Genomic DNA, 25,511 nt, shown 5'->3' with positions numbered 1-25,511 from the left:
TGATAAATGATTCATGTCGTGTAACCCGATACATGCCATCATATTATTCAATGTGGCATTTGTCATGTTTTCCAATATGACACAACGTTTCATTAAAGTTTAGGATGCATGCAGCCTCCCTCTGAGATACCCTTTTTATTATAGATGCACCTCCATTGTCGGATACTTTTTGCTGTGTCCCACTCTCTAGAAGCATATTAAATTTGTGTCTATTTCTTATTACACCACTCACCATACATGTAACTGTGGGTGGGTTTGCGGGAGAAATTGTCCCCTCGAGGAAGCATTCAACCACCTCCCCACCCAGAATTCAAACAATTGTTTCAGCGTCTCTCCCCACCCTCAGGAACAAATCTACCATCAGATATTTTATCCACCAAGAAAAACTTTTTTAGCTATTAGGTGTGTAGTGTTCAGCCATGTGATGATATATATTGTTTACTATGGCTGGCATATCTTCTGGATTTTAGATGCCATATCTTCTGGATTTTAGACACAGCATCAGAGATTTTAGCTTACAAATTGTAAGGTGCAGGTGTGCCAACACTTTGCAGCTAAGAAGTTCACTCCGCTGAGGAAGTAGAATTAACTAGTAAAAAAGCGAGAAAATGTCACGATGTTTTGATTTAAATGTCTTTAAAGCTGCCAGACAAGTGGAAAATCTAGTTCCCTTCTTTTACACACATAACTCTGCTCTGGACATATTCGCCTTTTTTGTGCTATGACAGTAGCATAATTCTGCCATTAAATCGCCACAACTTGGCAGCCGATGTAGAGTTTTATTGACTGGAAACATGTTGCTTATGTCGTCGTAACGGATAACGATTTCACATTAATTACATGTATTTGATTACTTTCTTACAAGATTTGAACTGTTTCGCACAAGTTAGAAATACAGAAGTCGCACGCGGAGAAAAACGCAATATAAACATGTTCCTAGAACTTAAACTCCGAATGAGGCTAGATTTTTGAAAGCGAGTACTCAATTTTATCCTAAAAATGCTTTTTTTAATTTATTTGATTCACTTTAAACCGTTTCGAATTTTACATGCTACATTTAGCTCGAATTGAAACCATCATATATCAACAATGGGGAAATATTATTGAATAAAAAAAATTGTTTGATTTTATCCATTTGTCTACCTTCGTGCAATGTTTAAACCGATTCGCACAAATTTAAAGTACAGAAGTGTCGCGCGTCAAACTCTCCGTGCATGTTTTTGCACGTAACATCCAAACGGTGCTTATGCCATTATCTGAGTATTAATTTCATCGAATTAAATCTTTTGCGAAAGGAATTAATCGACACTTTTTTTTTGTCTGCGCGCCAGCACCGGTTCGTCATTTAGACATTGCTGAATACAGGCTACTGTAACATATCTACAGTAAGACACATGTTCGAATGGCTGTACAAATGACCGCTGATCCGGGCTAAACTACTTACTTTTTACCCCATGTTCCGTGCTGTAGCCAATAACATTGTTCAATATCTTGAGAAAAAAAATATTTTTTTTTATGTTCCGCATTTATTTTACCAAATATTAATTCATTGTGAATACTCGCAGCTAACGGCAAAGTTCGAAATGTTTTGTATTTAACAGCGGTCGGAAATATTCTAAATTTCAAAGACGATTTTTTCTAGATTTTTTTTCTGTTTAGAATGCTTTAGGAATTTGATGTAAAGGAATTTACTTTCAAATCCTAAAGTATTAAGAAAACTGATGGTTCTTTTCCCCTCGTTAGAGTGCACGTACACCAAGTTTCCTGGAAAACGAAGACTCTGTTTCTGTATTTCAGATCTGTGCGTCTTACAACGCAACCCACTGTGATGAAAATTACGAACTGCAAATTTTAATTCTGACGCTGGCCGAGGTAGTTCGCCGTTGGGATTTAATAGCTGAGAATTAGCAGATTTAGCGTTACGTGAATTACTGATTAGAGCTATAGCCGCTCGTCTGCCACTGAAAGAGTATGGGCCGCTATCACTGCACAATATTTTTAACAGTACGTCCTAGACTGTCGGTAATATCTTCCGGTATCTCTTTTTTTTATCCAAGCTAGGAGTAATTCTGAGAAAAATGACGCCGTAGTACTACATGCGTAAGCTCTTATTGTTTTCATTACAGTCTTTTTCCTGTCAGATGACGGCCTGTTAGACCAAAGCTAATCGCTGAAATTAACAATACTGTTTTTAGAACAGCACCTTTGGTAAATATGAATAAATTTTTCAAATAGTTCCTTTACATATATTATTACTTCACACTGTCGAGTCACTACCTTCTAGCCGTATTTGCGTACTTACTCTGCTCGACAAACCTTTGTATCTGAGGGGATGTCACTACCATGTTGTAAGTCCGCCGCAAGTTTCCCTCAACTTTTATGCATCGTTTGTTGGCACAGAACGTAAACAAACAGTTCTAGCCTCGAAACTATCACAGTCACCGCCTTAAACATTTTAATGAATTTACAGATCTTCAGTGAAATGTGTTCCACAAAAGAGCAAGCTCTGAGAAGGCAAGAAAACGAATGATTTTGATGTGAAAATATAGAAGTGTGAAATTTATTTCAACCCTAGGTCACGTGAGAGTAAAACAGAAATCTTCAGGACATGCACTAAATAACTCTCACACACTGAAGATGCGTTTCATCTAAAAGGTAATCGGTAATAAATAGCAATATCACAGAATGAATAATGAGTTTTGTCTTTTATTTGTTGTGATCTGCAGTACGAAGACTGATTTAATGCAGCTCTCAATGCTACTCTATCCTGTGCGAGCCTCTATAAGTAAATGTAACGAATACATCATAAATAATAATATTTTAAGCTCATATTTAAACAGCCACGAAAACAATAATTTTTCGTTATGCCCACTTGTATTTCGTTACCCATATTTTGCTGCAGATCTGAATACGGTTACTGCTGACCAAATTTTTTTGATTATTGACGAAAATAAAAGAAATAATAATGTAGATGTAGGCTTGCATGGCCAGAGTCAATTCGAATAAGAGCCGAAGCCGATGCATTTGCTCGGAAGTCATAGATGTACCAGTGGAACGTAAGGGAAGCTATTGAAATAATTAAGCGCCCCGACAGCGTGAACTGAGGGGGTGGCTACAGGCTGTTAAGGGTGGGGCTGCCAGTGACTGGACAGCCAGTGAGTTGCATTGTTCCACATCTACATCTAAATCATACTCCGCGAGCCACCTAACGATGTGTGGCGGAGGGTACTTTCGGTAGCATAATCTGATCCCTCCAACCCCGTGCCACTCACGAATATTGCGTGGGCAGAATGTTTGTCGGTAAGCCTCCGTTGTTGTTGTTGTTGTTGTTGCTGTTGTCTTCAGTCCTGAGACTGGTTGGATGCAGCTCTCCATGCTACTCTATCCTGTGCAAGCTTCTTCATATCCCAGTACCTACTACAGCCCACATCCATCTCAATCTGCTTAGTGTATTCATCTCTTGGTCTCCCTCTACGATTTTTACCCTCCACGCTGCCCTCCAATACTAAATTGGTGATCCCTTGATGCCTCAGAACATGTCCTACCTACCGGTCCCTTCTTCTTGTCAAGTTGTGCCACAAACTCCCCTTCTCCCCAATTCTATTCAATACCTCCTCATTAGTTATATCATCTACCCATCTAATCTTCAGCATTATTCTGTAGCACCACATTTCGAAAGCTTCTATTCTTAACAAATTTCTCTTCTTCACAAATACTTTCCTTTCCATAGCCAGTCTACATTGTATATCCTCTGTACTTCGACCATCATCAGTTATTTTGCTCCCCAAATAGCAAAACTCCTTTACTACTTTGTCTCATTTCCTAATCTAATTCCCTCAGCATCACCCGACTTAATTCGACTACATTCCATTATCATCGTTTTGCTTTTGCTGATGTTCATCTTATACCCTCCTTTCAAGACACTGTCCATTCCGTTCAACTGCTCTTCCAAGCTCTTTGCTGTCTTTGACAGAATTACAATGTCATCGGCGAACTTCAAAGTTTTTATTTCTTTTCCATGGATTTTAATACCTACTCCGAATTTTTATTTTGTTTCCTTTACTGCTTGCTCAATATACAGATTGAATAACATCGGATAGAGGCTACAACCCTATATCACTCCCTTCCCAACCACTGCTTCCCTTTCATGGTCCCTCGACTCATATAACTGCCATCTGGTTTCTGTACAAATTGTAAATAGCCTTTCGCTCCCTGTATTTTATCCCTGTCACCTTCAGAATTTGAAATACAGTATTCCAGCCTCTGTATTGGCTCTAATTTCTGGAATTTTCTCCTCGTGGTCAATACGCGTGGTGTATGTGGGAGGGGGGAAGTAATATCTTGTCCGACTCCTCCTGAAAAGTGCTGCCCCGAAATTTCAGTAGCAAATCTCTCCGTGACGCACAACGTCTCTCTTGTAACTTTTGCCGCTGGAGTTTGTTTAGCATCTCCGTAACACTCTCTCGCCAGCTAAACGATCCCTTGACGAAACGCGCCGCTCTTAATAGGATCTTCTCTATCTCGTCTATCAGTCCTACCTGACAGGGATCCCAGATAGACGAACAGTACTCAAGAATCGAGCGAACAAGCGACTTAAAAGGCACTTCTTCCGTGGGTGAGCTACATTTCCTCAAGATTCTTCCGATGAATCTGAGTCTGTTGTGTGCTTTTCCCACTGTCTGTTTCATGTATTCGCTCCACTTAAAGTCACTCTGGGCAGCTACGCCTAGATATTTTACGGCAGACTCTGTCTCCAGCTGTTTGTCATCAATAGTGTAGCCGTACAGTAATGGGTTTCTTTTCCTATGTATGGGCAATATGTTACATTTATTCACGTTCAGGGTCAACTGCCAGAGTTGGCACCGTTCCATAATTCTCTGCACGTCGTTCTGCAAATTCGTACTATCTTCTGGCGTTTCTACTTTGGTATAGACAACTGCATTATCTGCGAATAGCCTTAAAGAGCTTCCGACCCTTTCTACTAGATCATTTACGCATAGTGTAAACAGCAATGGTCCTATCACACAGCCATGTGGTACTCCGAATATTACCTTTACATCTGTTGATTTTATTCCGTTAAGGGCGACATGTTGAGTTCTATCTGCAAGAAAGTCTTGAATCCAATCGCAGGTCTGCTCCGATACTCCTTAAACAGTGCGGAACGGAATCACATGCCTTACTAACCCCTCCGCTGTGTCCGAGCGGTTCTAGGCGCTGCTACGGTCTCAGGTTCGAATCCTGCCTCGGGCATGGATGTGTGTGATTTCCTTAGGTTAGTTAGGTTTAAGTAGTTTTAAGTCTAGGGTACTGATGACCTCAGATGTTAAGTCCCATAGTGCTTAGAGCCTTGTGAACCATGCCTTACTGAAACCAAGGAACCCGGCATCAACCTGAGCGCTATGAATCTCACGGGGAACAGAGCGAGCTGAGATCGGCAGGATCTCTGTTTGCGGAATCCATGTTGATTTTTCTAGAGATGTTCATTATCGAAATACGTCATAACTCTTGAGCATGAAACATGTTCCATAATTCTACAACAGATTGTCGTCAATGTATAATTGTGTGAATCTGTGTTACGGCCTTTTTTTAAAAAAGAGAATCGCCAAATAAACAAGCGGCCACAGACGAGACAACATAATACTGCAGAAAAACGAGGCACCTGGGTAGAAGCTGTGGCTCGTAATCTTGCGGTAGCGTTCTCGTTTCCCGCGCACGGGGTCCCGGGTTCAATTCCCGGCGGGGTCAGGGATTTTCTCTGCCTCGAGATGACTGGGTCTTGTGTGTCTTTCATCATCATTTCATCCTCATTCACTCGCAAGTCGCCGTAGTCGCGTTAAAGAACTTGTGGAGCGGCGGCCGAACCGCCCCGCGTGGGGTCTCCCGGCCACCAGTGCCATACCCTCATTATTATTATTACTGTTTGCTGCCAGTCACCTGCTAGAACAGCACACAGTAGTCTACTGTACAGAAAAACCTCCACAGGCGTCTTTACTTCCAACTCTCCAGTTACATACCAGAATGTTTCGTCTGCTGAAACCTAATAACTGAATTATGAGGCGCGATCGAAAGCCCACACTAGCCCCTTGCCCACACGTCGGTGAAAGGGCTTAGCGTAGCATTCATGTCGTCACGACGTGTGTCCGGTAAATGCTGAAACGTAAACTATGACGACGTTATTACCAAATACGTAAAAACAGTACCAAGATCCTGTTATGGTTTTTTTTAGCTTCCGTAGGACGAGCACCCGTAGACATCCATCGGAGAAGAAAGAAATACGTATGGCTGTTGTTGTGGTCTTAAGTCCGGAGACTGGTTTGATGCAGCTCTCCATGCTACTGCATCCTGTGCAAGCTGCTTCATCTCCCAGTACGCACTGCAGCCGACATCCTTCTGAATCTGCTTAATGTATTCATCTCTTGGTCTTCCTCTACGATTTTCACAGTCGACGCTGCCCTCCAATGCTGAATTTGTAATTCCCCGATACCTCAGAACATGTCCTACCAACCGATCCCTTCTTCTAGTAAAGTTGCGCCACAAACTCCTATCCTCCCCAATTCTATTCAGTACCTCCTCCTTGGTTATGTGATCTACCCATCTAATCTTCAGCATTATTCTGTAGCACCACATTTCGAAAGCTTCTATTCTTAACAAATTTCTCTTCTTCAGAAATACTTTCCTTTCCATAGCCTGTCTACATTTTATATCCTCTCTACTTCGACCATCATCAGTTATTTTGCTCCCCAAATAGCAAAACTCATTTAATCCTTTAAGTGTCTCATTTCCTAATCTAATTCCCTCAGCATCACCCGACTTAATTCGACTACATTCCATTATCCTAGTTTTGCTTTTGTTGATGTTCATCTTATATCCTCCTTCCAAGACACTTTCCATTCCGTTCAACTGCTCTTCCAAGTCCTTTGCTGTCTCTGACAGAATTACAGTGTCATCGGCGAACCTCAGAGTTTTTATTTCTTCTTCATGGATTTTAATACCTACTCCGATTTTTTCTTCTGTTTCCTTTACTGCTTGCTCAATATATCGATTGTTAACATCGGGAAGAGTCTACAACCCTGTCTCACTTCCTTACCAACCACTGCTTCCCTTTCATGCCCCTCAACTCGTATAACTGCCATCTAGTTTCAGTACAAATTGTAAATAGCCTTTCGGTCCCTGTTTTTCACCCCTGCCACCTTTAGAATTTGAAAGAGAGTATTCCAGTCAACATTATCAAAAGCTTTCTCTAAGTCTACAAATGCTAGAAACGTAGGTTTACCTTTTCTTAATCTGGCTTCTAAGATGAGTCGTAGGGTCAGTATTGCCTCTAGTGTTCCAACATTTCTACGGAATCCAAACTGATCTTCCCCGAGGTCGGCTTCTACCAGTTCTTCCATTCGTCTGTAAAGAATTGGCGATAGTATTTTGCAGCCGTGAGTAATTAAATTGATAGTTCGGTAATTTTCACATCTGTCAACACCTGCTCTCTTTGGGATTGGAATTATTATATTCTTCTTGATAGCATATCCATCGGAAACCACCGTTGTGGAATGGTGCACCAAGTTCCGTGTTGGTTGGTATTCGACACAAGACGCAGGTCGATCTGGGAGGCGATCCTCACCCATTCTGGTGTCTTCATCAATCGAACGGTGGTGTGCAACTCTGGAGAAATTACGGCGTGGAATTAAGACGAAACGTAGGGAACACTGCGACAAGGCTGCTGCTGCTTCATGGTAACAACTTCCCCATATCGCCAATGTGTAAAGCTAAGTTACGCCAAAGGTGGGAGACATTCGAGGACCTGCCCTCTGCTCCTGATCTCTCCCCGTACGAGTACCACGCCTCCGGTCCCTTAAAAAAGGCCCTGAAGGGTCGACCAATCCTGTTGGGCGAGGATACGCAGAGGGCAGTTACTGACTTCCTCACGCAGCAGGACACGGTGTTTCAACATACGGATATCTTCGATCTAGTGCTTCGGTGGGGTGATTGCCTAATGGCCATTTTGGCTGATTGGCGTACCGATTCTTTTATTGTACGGCCTTCGAATGGAGTCTTTTTGGTTGGCCCTTGTAAGACGGTATGCGTAGGGAACGCAATCCGTAGAACCTGAAATTTCAGTCGCTCTGAATAGGACCACTGCAAAGACGATCGTCGCGTCGGATTTATGGTTGATTCAGTGGTTCGTTACGATGTGGCTTGACAGCCAAAAGTATTTCATTGGAAGAGCAACGTGATTTAACGAGGAGCAAAAGGTTGTTTACAATGTATGCTGAAACCAGACTTCAGCTATGAGGGTCGAAGGGCGTGAAAGGGAACAGGTTTGTTATTCAATCTTAAGCATGCTGTGAAGGAAACCAAATAGAAGTTTGGGAAGGGAATGAAAGGTCAGAGAGAAAATATAAAAGCCCTTGAGGTTTTCCGATGACATTGTGATTTTTTCAGAGAGACAGCAAAGGACTTGGAAGAGCTGTTGAACGGAATGGGCAGAGTCATGAAGACAGATTATAAGATGACTATGATCAAAAATAGAACAAGGTAACAGAATGTAGTCGAATTAAAAGCATACGATGTTAAGGGAATTACATTAGTAAATGACACACTAAAACTAGTAGATGAGTTTTGCTATTAGGGCAGCAAAGTTACTGATGATGACCGAAGTAAAGAAGATATGAAAGACAGGCTGGTTGTAGCAAGAAGAGAATTTGTACAAAAGAGGAATTTTCTTACATCTTACGTAAATTTAAGTGAGAGGATCAGGTTGCAGCAGTTATTTGGAGATGAAGAGTCTTGCGCAGGATACAGTAGCGCAGAATTGCATCAATTGAGTCTTCAGACTAAAGAGCATAACAACAAACAACAACATTATGTATGTAGGGTTTCAGGAGGAAAAGTAAATATTTCGCGAGGTTGGTACTACGAATAGTTTTGAGTTTACAGAGTTGAAGAAAGCAATATACTATTGGTATAGGGTCTACAGTACGATGAAAATGACTGGATCGTTGGCATTCCATGCGTTGTAGCTGATTTCCTCCAATCAGTGCGCTCAACATCACGCCCGATCCGTTCGCCGTTGGCAAACTGCCACAACGATTAGTTCACTTCCAATTCGGGGCTTTTCATTCTTCATGTGTTTGGATCCTGAATCCTGGCGGTGTTCCTTCTACGAGGGTTGGAACTTAAATAGTGGCAACTATTTATTCACAGCCGATACAAAAGAGTTACATGTTTGCACCCGTTACTGTCCTTCAAACGAGTCACCAGCGTTGTGTTGAGTCCGTTGCCAGCGATATGGAAGGCGTAGTATGCCGTTAGCAGAACCTGTTCCGTTGGCGGTGCGAATGGTGCCGTCTACTGCCTGTCGAATCTCTGGAACAGTTCTGAAGCGAATGCCACGAAGTGGTTGCTTCATCTTCGAAATCAAATCAAAGTCCGGGGATGATGATGGATGGTACAGAACTTCCCAGTCCCGTCGACCGAACAGAGCAGCCACAGCTTGCTCTGTATGCGCCCGCACATTGTCGTGCAAAATGATGGGTGGGTTGATAAGGAAGTGTCACCGCTTCTTTCGCAAAGCTGGTTGCAAGTTATGCTCCAAAAACGAACAGTAATACTGTTTATCTTGACCCAACTCCGTTGTTCCTGTTTCGAAAACATAGTGACTCTGTTACGGTAGACCACTCGCTCACAAGTGACTGCGTTTCCCTCGATTGAGCGCACGCCGGTGACGTCGGACGGGCGAGTCTATTTGCCCGGAGATGCTATCAGCGACAATAGTTGATTCCATAGCATAGTGTCTCCACAGCAGTGTTGCCACTATTTAAGTTCCAGCCTATGTATTTCGTATTTCGTCACACATGATAATGTCAACAAAAACAATACACACTCACACACACACACACACACACACACACACACACACACACACACACACAACGATGCTAGCGAAATACTGTTCACACATGGCACTAACCAAACGTATTGGATCCTTCCGCACAAGACGCGATAAGTGTCATTTATAAAGCTTTATAATCAGAGAGATCAGGTTACATTACATAAGCTTCGCGCGACACTGCGTGGAGACGAATTTTTGAAGGCTGTCAATTAATCTTTGCGACTGGGACACCAGGGTAAATGCATCATCGGTTTGCCCTGTAATGGCATAGCGTAGTTGTTAGCGTATAAACCTGACAGATAGAAGGGCCAACGTTCTAATGCTGTTAAATGCAGCGACATTTTTTAATTTTTCTAAATCTAATCAAAAAACTTGGATTATAATTTTTATTAAATTAATTGCTTTGAAAGTTATTTCTTATTTCTAATACTTCTCCGCGTCATTTTCATCATCGTATTGACTCTTTGTTTGCTTCCTATCATTCTTTTTTTGTTTGGAATCTGCCTGTGTCTTCTATAATCTGCAAGCAAGTGCCAACCAGGACTGTTCAAAAGAAATGGTTCAGATGGCTCTGAGCACTATGGGACTTAACATCTGAGGTCATCAGTGCCCTAGACTTAGAGCTACTTAAACCTAACTAACCTAAGAACATCACACAATCACACACAACCATGTCCGAGGCAGTATTCGAACCTGCGACCGGAGCAGCAGTGCGGTTCGGGACTAAAGCGCCTAGATCCGCTCGGCCACAGCAGCTGGCCATGACTGTTCATCGGTTGTCAATGCGCCATCACATGTCGTCAGTTTGAGGAGAGTTGCAGGTGACCAACGGTAGTGAGAAAGCACAGTTCGCTTTTAACGCTAAAACTGAAATTTTGCTGCGGGAGGTGGCCATGCTAACAAACATATGAAATTTTTGTTTCTTGAGTTTCTTCGCAGCGGTCACCCTCAAACACCATCAACAAAGCGATCGTAATTTCAATTCTGGCAGATTGTTTCGCCGTTTTCTCGGATACATTTCACATCGCGAGGTTGTGGTTTTGTTTGGGTATAAGTTTAAATTCAGAGTCTGGCGCAGTACAGTCATTGGTCACTTACACCCAGATGTCGACAAAGCATCTCACGTTTCCGTCATTTCCTCGCAGCCGCCACTTCCAACATCGCTCGGCGCTACACGTTAACAGCATTTGTGATGTGACTCGCCGTGTTGTGTGTCTTCTACAACCGAGCGTTAGCAGACGGCCGATGTGGCAACGCTGGAGTAAGTGACAGACGTCAATTATCGAGTAATTTTAATCGGGCCGTAGAGTTTCAGCTGCTTAAATGGTATGCACAACAGCAACTTCGCATAAATAGTTAATATCTCAGGCATAGCTTACTGAACCGCCATATACAACGCTTTTCATAATTCCAGCACCGACTTTAACTCACTTTTAAGTCATTGGACAGCTTACATGAGAGTCACGAAAAGTCTAGCTTAGGCCTGCTGTTGTATTTAGTTATAAAGGGAACGGTAATAGGCAAGAAATGAGTTGTCATATGTATAAAGAAAAGAGAGGAAGGAACTGGGTGAAGAAAATGTGATCGATTTGCCGGAGATATGTAAAAGAGAGAGATACTCCTGCCCTCGTTTACATTGTCCGAGTGCGTGCGTTGCGGGTGTAGACGGAGCACAAACAAGATGGCGGCGGCGCGTTGCCACGGCCTCTGTGCGTGTCAGAAAGGCGCCCTAGCGTTGCTCTCATTTGATGACCTTTGCTTTCCGCGTTTAATCTTTGTCTCAAACATTTTTGGAAAGTGACTATCAACAGCCGTCAAGTGATGTTTAGAATGCATGTTTGCCATCAGCTGCTTTTAATTTACACCCAGATATCGCCCGGTTGCAGTCACAGACCACCTTCGCGGATTGGGATTAAAACAGTTTAAGCCACATCATTACATCTGTCATTACTTAAATAATGGCCACAACTCGTGTGTAGAGCATGTCATGAATTCCACTATGCAACACAGGACTTTTTAAAAAAAAGGTTCAAATGGCTCTGAGCACTATCGGACTTAACATCTGAGGTCATCAGTCCCCTAGAACTTAGAACTACTTAAACCTAACTAACCTAAGGACATCACACACATCCATGCCCGAGGCAGGATTCGATCCTGCGACCGTAGCGGTCGTGCGGTTCCAGACTGTAGCGCCTAGAACCGCTCGGCCACCCGGCCGGCGGACTTCTAAAAGGAAACAAACTAATAACAAGCGTAAACAGAGCGGTGCGGAAGAGATCATATCGTCTTTTCAGTAGTGACCTCTTTACGCATATTATTAGTATCGTTGCCTTTAAAACTCCTCTGTTGTATAGTGGAATTCATGACATGTTCTACACATGAGATGTGGCCCTCAGAGTTTTACTCGGTCGGCTCTTTGGTCGCAGATATAGGTACTAGTATTGTACTAAAACACTGGTTATCGTTTGAAAGTTTTTCCTCGCTATTGTACGGCCTTTCCTTTCCGTTTTGTACCCGATCATTAATGTTCTAATTAATCAGCTCAAGGTCGTGAATACACCCGGGATAATTGTACTAAGGTACAGGTTGCCGTTGAACAAAAGAGGGATCTTGTGGTTAGATTTAGCTATTAACCGGTTCAGTTCTTTGATTGTATTTCTACAGTCACCACCGGTTCAGTTCTTTGATTGTATTTCTACAGTCACCAGTTATAATCTGAATAACCTGTTGTACTAAGCGGCCCGTTTCCGTGCTTGAAAAGATCCGGTCATTCCTGTTTACTCGAGGATTCTATGCTGAATACATTACTACCTGGCACCACATACCAGTTCTCGCTTGACACATAGTAATCTCTGGGTGATGTTTTGCTAGTTGTAAGGGAGGTCTTCAGGCGTACTTCGGAAATCAGTACTTATTGGATTAAGGGGACCTACTGATGGTGCCGATTTTTCGACAGCTTTCATCCTTGTTTCCATAATGTATGTTGTGTCTGATACCGTTTTGTCGATAGAACTGTCGGAACTGTGGCTCTAAACTAGAAGTATGAAGGTTTAAATTTCTAAAAGCGACCCCATTTATCTTGTATAGAAATGATGTACAGGTTACTTAACCGTAAACTAAATCACGTCATCATGAAATTCCACATGTGTCAGTGTTCTGTTCAAGCGCCTTTGACGCAGGCAAGCGGCCACTGCTATGAATGGAGTCACTGTTGATCTGGTGAATTCAAATTGCTATACAGAAACAATCTTCGATGAGAACCGGACAAGAGAAAATAAAAACTGCGCACATTTAACCGTAATTACTTGTACAAATGCTGATCTGTTGTTGGAGGTATTTTTGAGAGAACCAATATTCTGGAACTTCTCTGCACAGTCGAATCGCATGCCGTCCATCGGTTTCGAAAATCTAAAGAAAATCCGTTTTTCGTAAAGAGGTGGCCGAAATAACTTCTGTACTTGTTTCAAAAACATTCACAATGCTCAACAATACGCTTCATGTAGTGTTCAACTCATTAACTGCGTCATCTAAGTTCCGTGCGGTGGTCTTTGCCTGAGTAAATATGCAAGAAAAATACACAGAGAGTGTACGGAAATTAGCTTTAAAATGCATATACGTGTTTCGTCGCAATATTTGATACATTTCGGAGCCGAGTGGTTAATTGCTTGTGGCTCGTTGGCCGGGTGAAAGCTTTCTACTGCACGCCTCTTCGGCGACTTACGTCTCCCTAACCTACCCGACCTATCCAACTTGTGGAAGGGGACCTACAGTTTAACTCGGAATCCGGAACATTCATCGTTCACAGTGAAGCCAAACATCGTTAAGGGGTGAAGGTGAGATTTATGGCAGACTCTGGTCCAACCTCGCTACTTGTCCGTTTCAGGCTGGACCACCAGGCCCTAAGTGGGGGTAATATGATTACTTTTATCGATTTCTTATTATCCTCTGCTTATGAAAAGGTGCCTTTGAGCGAGATGACGTGCCGTGGCGGATTACAGTCTTGCAAAGTGGAGAAATGTGTTCTGTCTAATCTACTTTTCATTTCTCTTATGTTCTTGGATTTTTTGTTATTTCATAGCTTTTAAAAAAAGTCAAGTTCCCCAAGCCTGTCTCCCTCAAGAGCGAGGTATTGAAAATGAAAAAAATTGGAGCTAAAAGACTAGAAATTCATCGCTTTATGCAAAAAATACGGGCATTTATTAACAAGGTTATTTCTTTTAATATACCGGGTGATCAAAAGGTCAGTATAAATTTGAAAACTTAATAAACCACCGAATAATGTAGAGGTAAAAATTGACACACATGGCTTGGATTGACATAGGGTTTTATTAGAACCACCCCATATTGCTAGGCGCGTGAAAGATCTCTTTGCCGCGTCGTTTGGTGATGATCGTGTGCTCAGCCGCCACTTTCGTCATGCTTGGTCTCCCAGGTCCCCAGACCTCATTCCGTTCGATTATTGGCTTTAGGGTTACCTGAAGTCGCTAGCGTATCGTGATCGACCGACATCTCTAGGGATGCTGAAAGGCAACATCCGACGCCAATGCCTCACTATAACTCCCGACATGCTTTACAGTGCTGTTCACGACATTATTCCTCGACTACAGCTATTGTTGAGGAATGACGGTGGACATATTGAGAATTTCCTGTAAAGAACATCATCCTTGCTTAGTCTTACTTTGTTATTCTAATTATTGCTATTCTGATCAGACAGAGCGCCATCTGTCGGACATTTTTTGAACTTATGTATTTTCTTGGTTCTAATAAAACCCCATGTCATTCCAAGTATGTGTGTCAATTTGTACCTTTCTATGTACATTATTCCGTGATTTATTCAGTTTTCAAATTTATACTGACTTTTTGATCACCCGGTAGATAGTAGCAACATATTCATCTCATTAATATCACTTTCGTTGCTTTCATTTCCATCGAATTCAATGAATCCAATGAAATTACAATCAATTACCTTTCTGCCAGATATGGTCAAAATGAAAACAAGGATAACTAATCACGCCTTCGGGTCGCTGAATAGCAAGAATCAACTTATTACAAAAAGTTTATTGAAGTGTTTCCGCCATGTCATAAGCAAACTTAATACGAAGTATCGTCACGTGGGAACTCTACCAACATCGGTGCTCAACGAACCGATATTAGCAGAGATGCCACAAGTTTTTTTTTATGATATACTGTAAAGCAGTTTTGCTATTTGGGGAGCAAAATAACTGATGATGCTCGAAGTAGAGAGGATATAAAATGCAGACTGGCAATGGCAAGGAAAGCGTTTCCGAAGAAGAAAAATTTGTTAACACAGAGTATAGATTTAAATGTCAGGAAGTCGTTTCTTAAAGTATTTGTATGGAGTGTAGCCATGTATGGAAGTGAAAATAGTTTAGACAAGAAGAGAATAGAAGCTTCCGAAATGTGGTGCTTTAGAAGAATGCTGAAAATTAGATGGGTAGATCACATAACTAATGAGGAGGTATTGAATAGAATTGGGAAGAAGAGGAGCTTGTGGCACAAGTTGGCTAGAAGAAGGGATCGATTGGTAGGACATATTCTGAGACATCGAGGGGTCACCTATTTAGTATTGGAGGGCAGCGTGGAGGGTAAAAATCGTAGAGGGAGGTCAAGAGATGAATACACTAAGCAGATTCAGAAGGATGTAGGCTGCAGTTCGTACTGGGAGATGAAGAAGCTTGCACAGGATAGAGTTGCATGGAGAGCTGCATCAAACCAGTCTCAGGACTGAAGACCACAACAACAACAACTCAGTTTTCAAATTTATACTGACTTTTTGATCACCCGGTAGATAGTAGCAACATATTCATCTCATTGATACCATTTTCATTGATTTCATTTCCATCGAATTTAATGAATCCAATGAAACTGCAGTCAAGTATCTTTGTGCCAGATATGGTCAAAATGAAAACAAGAGTAGCTACGCACGCCTTCGGGTCGCTGAATAACAAGAATCAACTTGTTACAAAAAGTTTATTGTAGCGTTTCGGCCATGTCATAAACGAACTTAATACGAAGTATCGTCACGTGGGAACTGTACCAAAATCGGTGCTCAACGAACCGATATTAGCAAACCGAGCGAGGTGACGCAGTGGTTAGCACACTGGACTCGCATTCGGGAGAAGGACGGTTCAATCCCGTCGCCAACCATCCTGATTTAGGTTTTCCGTGATTTCCGTAAATCGTTTCAGGCAAATGCCGGGATGGTTCCTTTGAAAAGGCACGGCCGATTTCCTTCCCTAACCCGAGCTTGCGCCCCGTCTCTAATGACCTCCTTGTCGACGGGACGTTAAACAGTAACCACCTATTTACACTACGATATTAGCAGAGATGCCACAAGTTTGTTTCTGATATTCTGATGATGTTCCATGCCCGAAACCCGTCAAGTTTCCGTAACAGGTCGATTCTAGTTATTTAGTGTTATGAACTGCGTTAAGCGCGTGCTCAGGTTAGTCGTATAAAGATTTGCTACGCGACGTACGTCGCAAATTAAACTAAAACAAATGTGCTATGCCTGGTTGTGGTGCGCAGCGAGAACCCTGTCTCAAGTCAAAATGGCGTTACTGACCGGCGTCCGATGGCGCCGCGCCAGAACCTGCGAGTCGCAGTCGATAACTCTGCGCGCGACGAAAGTCCCGCGCGCACGCGCCGCCGCTCGCGGCGGCCCCTGCCATTGGCGGACACCGCCCATTGGCCGAGCGGCGCTGACGTCACCGCGCACACTTTGCCGCCCCGCGCACTCGGCTTTCGACCGGCGCTCCCCCCACCCCTCGACCCGGCCGTCGCTCCTGCGCCCGCCGCGCTAGCCCGCACGGCAGATCGATATCAGAGTGTACGAGGAGCGGTCGCAGCGAGCGTCCGGTGACCGGCGCATGGACAGCGATGGGCGACTTCTACGCTCTCGGCACCACGGATCCCAGCTGCTGCGCTAACTTCGTGCACCTCAGGAGGAGACACTAGACCCCGCAAGGTCATGGTCTGACGCGGCGGCGACGTGACAGAAGACGGTGACGCCGCGCCACAGCCGGAAGCGCTGGACTTGCCCTGGCCAATGACCTCGCTGTCAACTGCCCGAACAGCTCTGGAAGCGTCGTGCAGTTCAGGTTTTGTCAGCAATAACCGTACGGACCTTTTCGTTCCCTTCGTGTGTCAAGAACTGTGCTCGTCAGCTGACGGGCCGGCGAGTAACCTTCAACGGTGGAAAAGTTTCCTGATCCCATTTGCATAAAACACTTGACTCTTGTTTCTTGTCAGTCTTTATTGAACAGAAACTGAAAACAGCCAATACATCGCGAGCAGTGCAAGTGCTATGCTGTCCTAGATCTCTAACCCATAACTGTAGGAAGTGATATATCAAAGAAATAAACTGCAGCACTCGACAAAAACACTCTTCTTCATTGAATAAAAGCTGCGTAGTATTTGACGATTTGGTGCAATTAATTGTGCAGAAAAGTACAAAGTGCCCTATACCATTACACGAATTACGTCTAAGTGACAATCGATCGAGTGTACTGGTGTTATTCACAAGTCTAGGAATAGTTTGCTCAGTTACCTTGGTATTCCATGCGTTGTGCGTACCTGTTATTCGAACCTATTTAGTTTATAGAGGACTGTTAGTTCCTGTAGTTTTAGTGTAGAAAACTCATTTTACCTAGCAGTATATCACAGTACCATCGACGAAGGTGTACTTAGATAGAGCTCAGTCTGAACGTAAACTGGTGCGGAAAATAGGATTTCCCTTTCCTCGCGTCTACCACCGTCGCAGGACAGACCGGTGCTCGCCCGCGTGTTATGTGAACTGACGTTGCCGACTTGTATGTGACGATGGAGTACGGTTGGGTGTTGGATGAGGATAGCGCAGACAGCGCCTGCCAACAGCACCACCACCAACAACACCATCACCACCAACAGCAGCAGCACCAACCACCACCACAGGTGCGCCGCATCAACCCCACAGGTGAGCACCGTTGAGACGTACTCTGTGGAGCGACCTTTAATGTTTCCAGGCGCGCTCAAATTGTTACAAAGTCTAGCCAGATCACGGACGCAGCGGAGGACGATATTTGTTTCCAGAATTGTTCGCAACCTTTTGCAAGTACTTTCGATAAGCAGCCCGTAAATTAGATAAAGAGGTGGAAACATTCTTACAACTTGAGTGCTCGCAGGTATGGGTTCATAGACTAGAATCAATAGTGTGTGATCGCCCGGAATAGTTAATCAGCGACGGCCAATCGCCCATCCATGATAGGGCTATTATTTTACATCTGAGCCTATATTGTGCGAATCGCTGTGAAGCGATTAGGTTACAAAATTATTGGTGAACGTTTTGAATGCGTCAAATCGTATATGTACTGAGGGATGATTCTAATAAGCTACAGATATTAGGAAAGGCGAATGAAAGATTCAGACTTATTTTAAAAGTTTCGGGAAAATGTAAAGCATTTGTAAATAAAATCATATACGAAACGCTAGAATTCTCATTTCTAGACTGTTGCAGTTCTCATCGATTAGGCATGACAACAGACTTCGGAAAAATTTAGGGAAGCGCTGCTGGCATCGTAAGTGATCGGCGTAACCCACACGAAAGTGTAACAGAAAACCTCGAGGGACTTATATGGGATTCCTTGCATGATAGGTGACGGCGTTCTCGGGAAACTCTGACAAATTTAGAGAATCTGTAGTCACAGAAGCCTGTGCGACCATTATCCATCGCATATCATGTAGTGGATATGAGAATAAAATTAGAGATATTGCGGCACGGACAGTGGCGTACAGACAGGTTTCCTTCGCTCAGTATGCGAATGTAATTCTTTCCCTCCTGTTCCTGTTGACTTTTTCCTTCTCGCTACGAGATCAGCACTGTTATACCGGTTTCGGACGTTTTAATGGTATCTGATGGCGGGAATCCCTCCCTCGTGCCACCACTTCTCCTGTGTATCCCATCTTCTTGCGTCTGGTGTAGATACTACTTTCAAGTGGGATAACGTTTTCCCTTTAGTCTGTATCGCCGGTGGGACGTGGATACCAGCCCGGTCTTTACGTAGTTGCATGTGGAAAACCGCCTAAAAACCACATCCAAGCTGGCTGGCTTAATCAACGAGGCGGATGCGATCGGGGGATGGCTCGCTTCCCCCGTCCCGGGAGCGGGCACTTTAGCGCTCTTGGCAATCCAGGAGAGTTCAGTACGCGAATATTGTAGCGAAGACAATTAATAATGTTTGACTTTCCCTCGTAGTAGATAGTGCGAACGCAGCAGTGTCTTCGCATGGAAATATGAATAAATTAACTTCTTGCTGGAAAGATGGTGTCTTTCAGTAGTCTGTTGTGGACCACTGAGTTGTTTTCTGTGTGGTGTTGTGGACGCAGTTCTTACACATTTGCTGGTAGGTGACGACAGTCAGAGGTGAGATATACGCTATAATGTGCTTCTGAAAATGGGGATGGCGTCCCGAAATCGATTTTGCAATAAAGAAATTACAAAACCATACTTGTACTCAGACTGCAATTTATTTATGATTGAACAAACTTGATAATGTTGGCACGGCGTGACTCCGTCGTAGATTGTACAATGGCTTGAGGAGTAGACGCCCAAGTGCGAGGTAGATGGTGCTTTCTATTTGCATTGTACGTTGAAGTTTCTTCCCGTCGCATTCACGAATGGAGCGAGGCAACAAAGGCTGTTTTTGCGCATCTGTTCGAACTGTTATTTGCCTAATTTTATCTGCAGTAAACACGGGATACGTACGAAGGAGGTTGAAGGTCATTCGGAGTCTCTGTTCTGAAGTATGTTTATCGCGAGATGTACATTATCTTTCCTACTTTGCCCGTTAATATTTTACTGAATTTTCGTTAAATTCCTTCGCCAGTCAAAAAAAGCCAGTGACCATTTCGCAACGCTATTCCTTGTATATGTTTGATGTCCACTATCAGTCCGATGTAATACAGGTCCCATACACTTCAGCAGTATTAAAGGACAAGGAGTAATTTTTTGGACGAACTGCACTATCCTAACCTACCAATTAATCGACACCTACTGTTCGTTTTAGCTTCAACTGAGCCTATCTGTCCGCTCTACTTCGTAACTCTAGGTATTGCTGATCCTTAAATATTCGGATAAAGTTAGTTACTACACTTGTCACTAATTAAGCCTTTTTTTAAATTTCGTGAAGTGCGTTAGTTTGCATTTCTCTGCATTAAAAGCTAGCAGTGCCTGTGCATTTGCGTGATTTTTTTTCGAGTTCTAACTGGATGTTATTGCGATTTTTACCGGATATAATTTCGTCGTGCATCTTCTTCATTTTCTTCTTCTTCACCTCCTTTATTAGTCAAATGGCTGTTACAGTACTCCATAACCTTCCTATAATTCCACTTCTAGTGCATTTATAACTGAGATCTTCCACCGGGATGTTAAGTCCCATAGTGCTCAGAGCCATCTTCCACCGGGAGTCTTTCTCCACCCATACGGTCTACATGTTTCTTCCATTTTCTCCTATTTTCTTTCATGTTTTCTTTTAGGTTATATATTCGTCAATCTTTCCTGATATCATCATTTCTTTTGCGATCTTCTCTTATGCATCCTTCTACTCTTCTCTTTTTTGAGCGGGTATTCTACTTTCTTGGAGTCTTGTAACCGCCACCCATGCTTCACTTCCATAAGTAAAGGGTGGTACAACTACGGTTTTGTAAAACTCCATTTGGGTTTCTGTTCTGAGTTTATTCTGCTATTTTCTTACAAACGTTCCACATATGGAAGTAAATTTATTTAATTTTTGGTCCACGTCATGGGTGTATTCATATCTGATGTCACACCCTAGATAAGTTTCTTAAACTGCCTAAACTTCCCAAAGTTTTTTATTATTTAAGATCACTTTTGATGCTTATGGTTGTATGCCCTGAAATGTCATCAGTTTCGTTCCATCTAAAAACAATTTTAGTATGTATACAGAGGCTGTCTGCTGCTCCTTGTAAACCCTCATCTGAAGGTCATCTTCATTCTCTGCAAAGACTGTTGTGTCATCTGCACGTACGATTACATTTATTCTAGTGATCAAACCTACAATACTTCTTTTTCAAACACTATTTTCCAGTTACTGATCACTACATCTACGTATATGTTGAAAAGTTTCGGGAAAATGCAGCACTTTTACCTTACTTCATTGCTGGTGTTCATTAGCTTTGTGATTATATTTTCCACATTTATAACAATTTCGGTGTTTTGTTATAGACTCTTAATAGCATTTATGAGACTATCTCGCTACAGGAATGGAATAACACAGTTACTTGCTAACTCTGGTGACGTAATCTCCGTCACACATTACACAGTGGCTTGCGAAGTATGTATATAGTCGTAGATACCCGCTTATCGTTAAAGGGCTTGCAGTCGGTCGAAAACATTTTTCTGAGACAACTGTTTTTTCTACGAGAGTACATTCAAATGACGTTCGCAATGCACGATAACGTCCACAAAGGTGAAGATAAAAACATTTTTCTCTTTATTTGTCATTGGTGTCTCAGAATCTTTTGCTTCAAGATAGCACAGTGCGACTCCGAAGTCTAAAGAGAAAATTTCGGAGATGGTTCAGGAATATTTTTCGAGTAGTTTGGTATGTGGGACCTATGGTCTCCACGGCTCATTGCAGACTAGTAATGTAATTACTATTCTGTTTGTTACCCCATTTACCTTCGTTTCTGCGAAAACATCTTCACAACACTGAAAAAAACCTGTAATATGCAATCACCGAAAAGTATCACACCGAACACAGGGTACTGCAACGACCTTAAGAGAGATGCAAAAGAAATAAGATTGCCATTGGTTTGGAAACAGTTCAGAATCGCATTAGATTACCGCTGTTCCACCGCATTCAGTGAACACATACACGAAATGCATATCGGCCTCTTCTTCGTCAGTAAACCTTTACTGCTGCTTATGACAGATATACAAGTTAACATTGCCGGAAGAAGAAACACAAGACAGAAGCGAGCAGCACCGAACGCAAGCTTGAAGGCGAAGAGTAAAGTGAACATTACAGGAAGTACCGTATGTGTATGGCACAAGTCTGTTTCCAAACAAGACATTTGCTCTGTTGTATAAATATATTCAGTGCAAAACAAGTAAAAAGGTAAATGGGGAAAAGAAAACGAAATGTAATTACTTTGTAACAATCCGCCGGAGAGCAAAGGTCCCTTATACCAGAAAAAAAACATATCCCTAAAACCCCTCCAGATTTTGTCGGTGAACACGGCATATCGCCTGTGACTAGCAGAAGACACATGACATACATCGCTGCATCGCGTGCATTTTGCTCAGGGGCCTTGGAAATCTGTGGTAAGGTCTTATGGGACCAAACTGCTGAGGTCACCGGTCCCTAAGCTTACACACAACTTAATGTAACTTAAACTAACTTACGCAAAGGACAACACACACATCCATGCCCGAGGGAGGATTCTAACCTCTCACAGGGGGGAGTCGCACGAACCGTGGCAAGACGGCTTACACCGCACGGCTACCCCGCGCGGCTCAAGGGCCTTCCTCGAGCTGTTTGGCACTCGTGCATCGACCGTGTTAAAACGTGCTGTTCCATGCCTGCGCAAAGAGTAACTGCCTATGGTGTGAACAGTGGCTTCTCTCCCACGCGATCACATGATCGTCGTAGCAAGCAAAATGTATATTTTTTAGCGTTACACGGAATTGTGTGTCAAAGAGCGAAAAGTACGAGTCAAAAACTATGAATGCATTTGCAGTTTCCATTTTCTTTATTTCCCGTTTGATACACTGTGCGACGTGCAGTCGTCCTCATTTCGCAAGTTATTTTCTCAGGCAGAAAATTTCTCTACCTCGTTCTCCACCTCGTTCTATTGTGATAAGCAGGAAGTGCTTGGAAAATTTACTCTCGCTTTTGCGCGCTTCATGCTTACACTTTTATAGCGATTTGTGAATTTCTCCCTAGAGAATTTAACATGTCAAACAGCCACTCAAACAAGCTTTCCTTACGAACGGTTGGACGTTAACCGTCCTCTGAAAATCAGCGCCAATTGAAAGTCCTCTAAAATTCTGGCGATAACGGTATTTGAATAAGAAGAGCAGCGTCAGTCATATAACTCATCAAGATGATTTTCACTCCCATCTTGGACTCGGCAATACTTGAGTCATTTGTAGACAACGAATACAAAAATGGAGTTTTCCGGCATTACTTGAATCATTTATACACAGTCTACATAAATGGCGTTTTCTGCACTGCGTGCGTATCTCTCGTTTTTACGTTCGGTCAGTCCCATAGACAGAATATCATTTCTTTTTTGTCCAGTTTTTTCGTAGAGGTATAATATTATACCTTCATGAATTTTTCCCGATCAAAAATATCTTATTTTCTCTAACAAGAGTCGGATGTAAAGGTAAAACACGATAGAGATGCCTATTCGACCGAAAAAGTAAAAACAACAGAAAAGCACACTGACGTTTCGGAGGCGAATCTAGACTGGTTGCCTTCTGCACGTCCCGCTCCAAGCATGTGCCGTAATATCACACATAGTACTACATTTCGTGCTTTTCGTCGTCTATCTTTCAATGCAAAGGCGGAAAACAACCTATGTATATCAAATAAAAAACCTCTGTATAATATATAAAACGTCGTTCTACTATTTGCTTACACCACTTCAAAGATGGTACCTGCTCTACTGGGATTACTTTTATAAACATGAGAGTCACGTCAAAGATGGATCAACCGATTATTGACAAGCCAATTCTTGCATTTTTTTTTTACTCTTTAACTTTTTCTGAATTATAAATTCCTACTTCTAAATATGACACTTGTTCGTAATATTTATTGGATATTAAAGCTTGTTTTAATTTATTACTTGTACAGAAAACCATTCCAATTTTGAGAGGCCTGAATAAGGTCAGTATATTGTGCGACACTTTATCCAAGTAGATAACACTATTTACAAGCGCATGTAAACGTACATCTCTGCTTGATAATTTTCTTTTGCATTCTGCCTATCACGCGTACCACACAACTTTTCATTAAACAAGATAGGTAATAACTTCAATACCCTAAATAAATATTTCAAATCGTACGTCAAGCATTAAACATTTTTCACTAAATCTTTAACACCCGATTCGTTAATAGTTCTGACGCACAACGTTATAAACTCTCAAAAGTAAATTCATTTTATTAACAATATCTCACACAGTTTGCGACAAGATACATCCGATAATCCACAAAATAGTCAGCAAAATTCAATTTTAACATCAACGTATTTATTATTTCAGAGAAACACCTCTTATGACGTTACTACTAAAATTAACTGGTATCGAGAGTATAATAACAGCTAGAGACTAATTGGATGCCTTATCAGTTCTTTCACAGCGTGTTATAACCGTGTACATAGTTTTCATCGAATCAGGTGGGCGTAACACACGGCTCGTGGTTTCCTAATTTCTGAGGTAAAGCTCTCACGACCCCGACGGCCAGTAGATAATGAGTAAAAAAATAAAAAAACCTGGTCACCCTGTGGCGGTAAAATCGTAAATCATTCCTTATTCAGTTTCTCTCTTTTTTTTCTTTCTTAAAACAAAAAGTGTATCACAAATACGTAGCATCCGTGGCTTCCAATGAAATGAAGAAAGGGCTGAGTCACTGGTTCTGTGGAAAAGCGAAGGAAATGCGGTAACACGACAATAAAATGTACGTCGATAACAGGTAGACAGTAAGAATATACATCGATAACAAGAAGACAGTAAGAAACAAGCCATCAGCACAAGATGTTTTACAGTTCTGGTAAAAAATCAACACACGAATACGATATACGATAAGAAGCGACGGTCTGGGTCCACGAGGAAGCACCACGTCCCGCAATTTTAATGAAGCCCTCAAAACTTTTTCGCGACGGCCAACATCACGGACTCGCATCGTCTGCTGTGATTCTCTTCTTGTAAATAAAGAAAAAAGTTCAACTGTGTGTGAAATATTATGGGACTTAACTGCTAAGGTCATCAGTCCCTAAGCTTACACACTACTTAACATAAATTATCCTAAGAACACACACACACACCACACACACACACACACACATGCACGAGGGAGGACTCGAACCTCCGCCGGGACCAGCCGCACTGTAAATAAAAGAATAAATAGACTGACTCGTGCCTGAGGAGCTTAGATGGTGGGAGAGTTGCCTGCGGAAGGCAATGTTTCGGGTTTGAGTCTCGTTACGGCACACAGTATTAATCTACCATAAAGTTTCAAAAGGAAATCAATCGCAACTCTTCTACGCCTGCATCTACATCTATACTCCAAAATCCTCCTTCCGATGTGTGGCGGAGGGTACTTTGTGAAGCACTATCACGTCCGCCCTCTTCTGTCCCAGTCGCCTATGGTTCGAGGGAGGAAAGGCTGATGGTAAGCCTCAGTGTGGCCTCGAAGCTCTCTGTTTTTATCTTCATCGTCTTTTCACGAGATACACGTAGCAGGAAGGAATATGTTGGCTGACGGCCCACGGGCTGTATCCGGTACATTTAAACCGTATTGGAGTAACTAACGATGAAGTGTGCGTATGCGGAGAAACTGGGACACCAGAAAATGTCACACTGCTGTGCAACACGCTAGCA

At 42.6% G+C, this 25,511-nt stretch overlaps 1 protein-coding gene across 14 annotated transcripts in view; it reads left to right on the top strand.

Annotated features, from left to right (window-relative positions):
• Positions 1–25,511, top strand: part of LOC126284467 (myelin regulatory factor) — a 1,300,448-nt gene that overhangs the window by 991,482 nt on the left and 283,455 nt on the right. For 6 of the 14 annotated variants that reach the window (XM_049983416.1, XM_049983410.1, XM_049983408.1 and 3 more), the window contains exon 1: positions 16,721–17,861. The exons of 5 other annotated variants lie outside the window; for them this stretch is intronic. In XM_049983416.1, the coding sequence (XP_049839373.1) occupies positions 17,729–17,861 (133 nt within the window). In that variant the 5' untranslated portion in view covers positions 16,721–17,728. Of the gene's footprint in view, positions 1–16,642; positions 17,862–25,511 lie in introns of those variants that run through there. 3 more of the 14 variants (XM_049983407.1, XM_049983415.1, XM_049983406.1) reach the window with 3 other exon arrangements.

The sequence above is a fragment of the Schistocerca gregaria genome, chromosome 8 (assembly GCF_023897955.1).
Source record: "Schistocerca gregaria isolate iqSchGreg1 chromosome 8, iqSchGreg1.2, whole genome shotgun sequence".
Taxonomy (NCBI): Eukaryota; Metazoa; Arthropoda; class Insecta; order Orthoptera; family Acrididae; genus Schistocerca; species Schistocerca gregaria.
The sequence above is the reverse complement of the archived record's forward strand: the minus strand, read 5'-3'. Positions and strand labels throughout refer to the sequence as shown.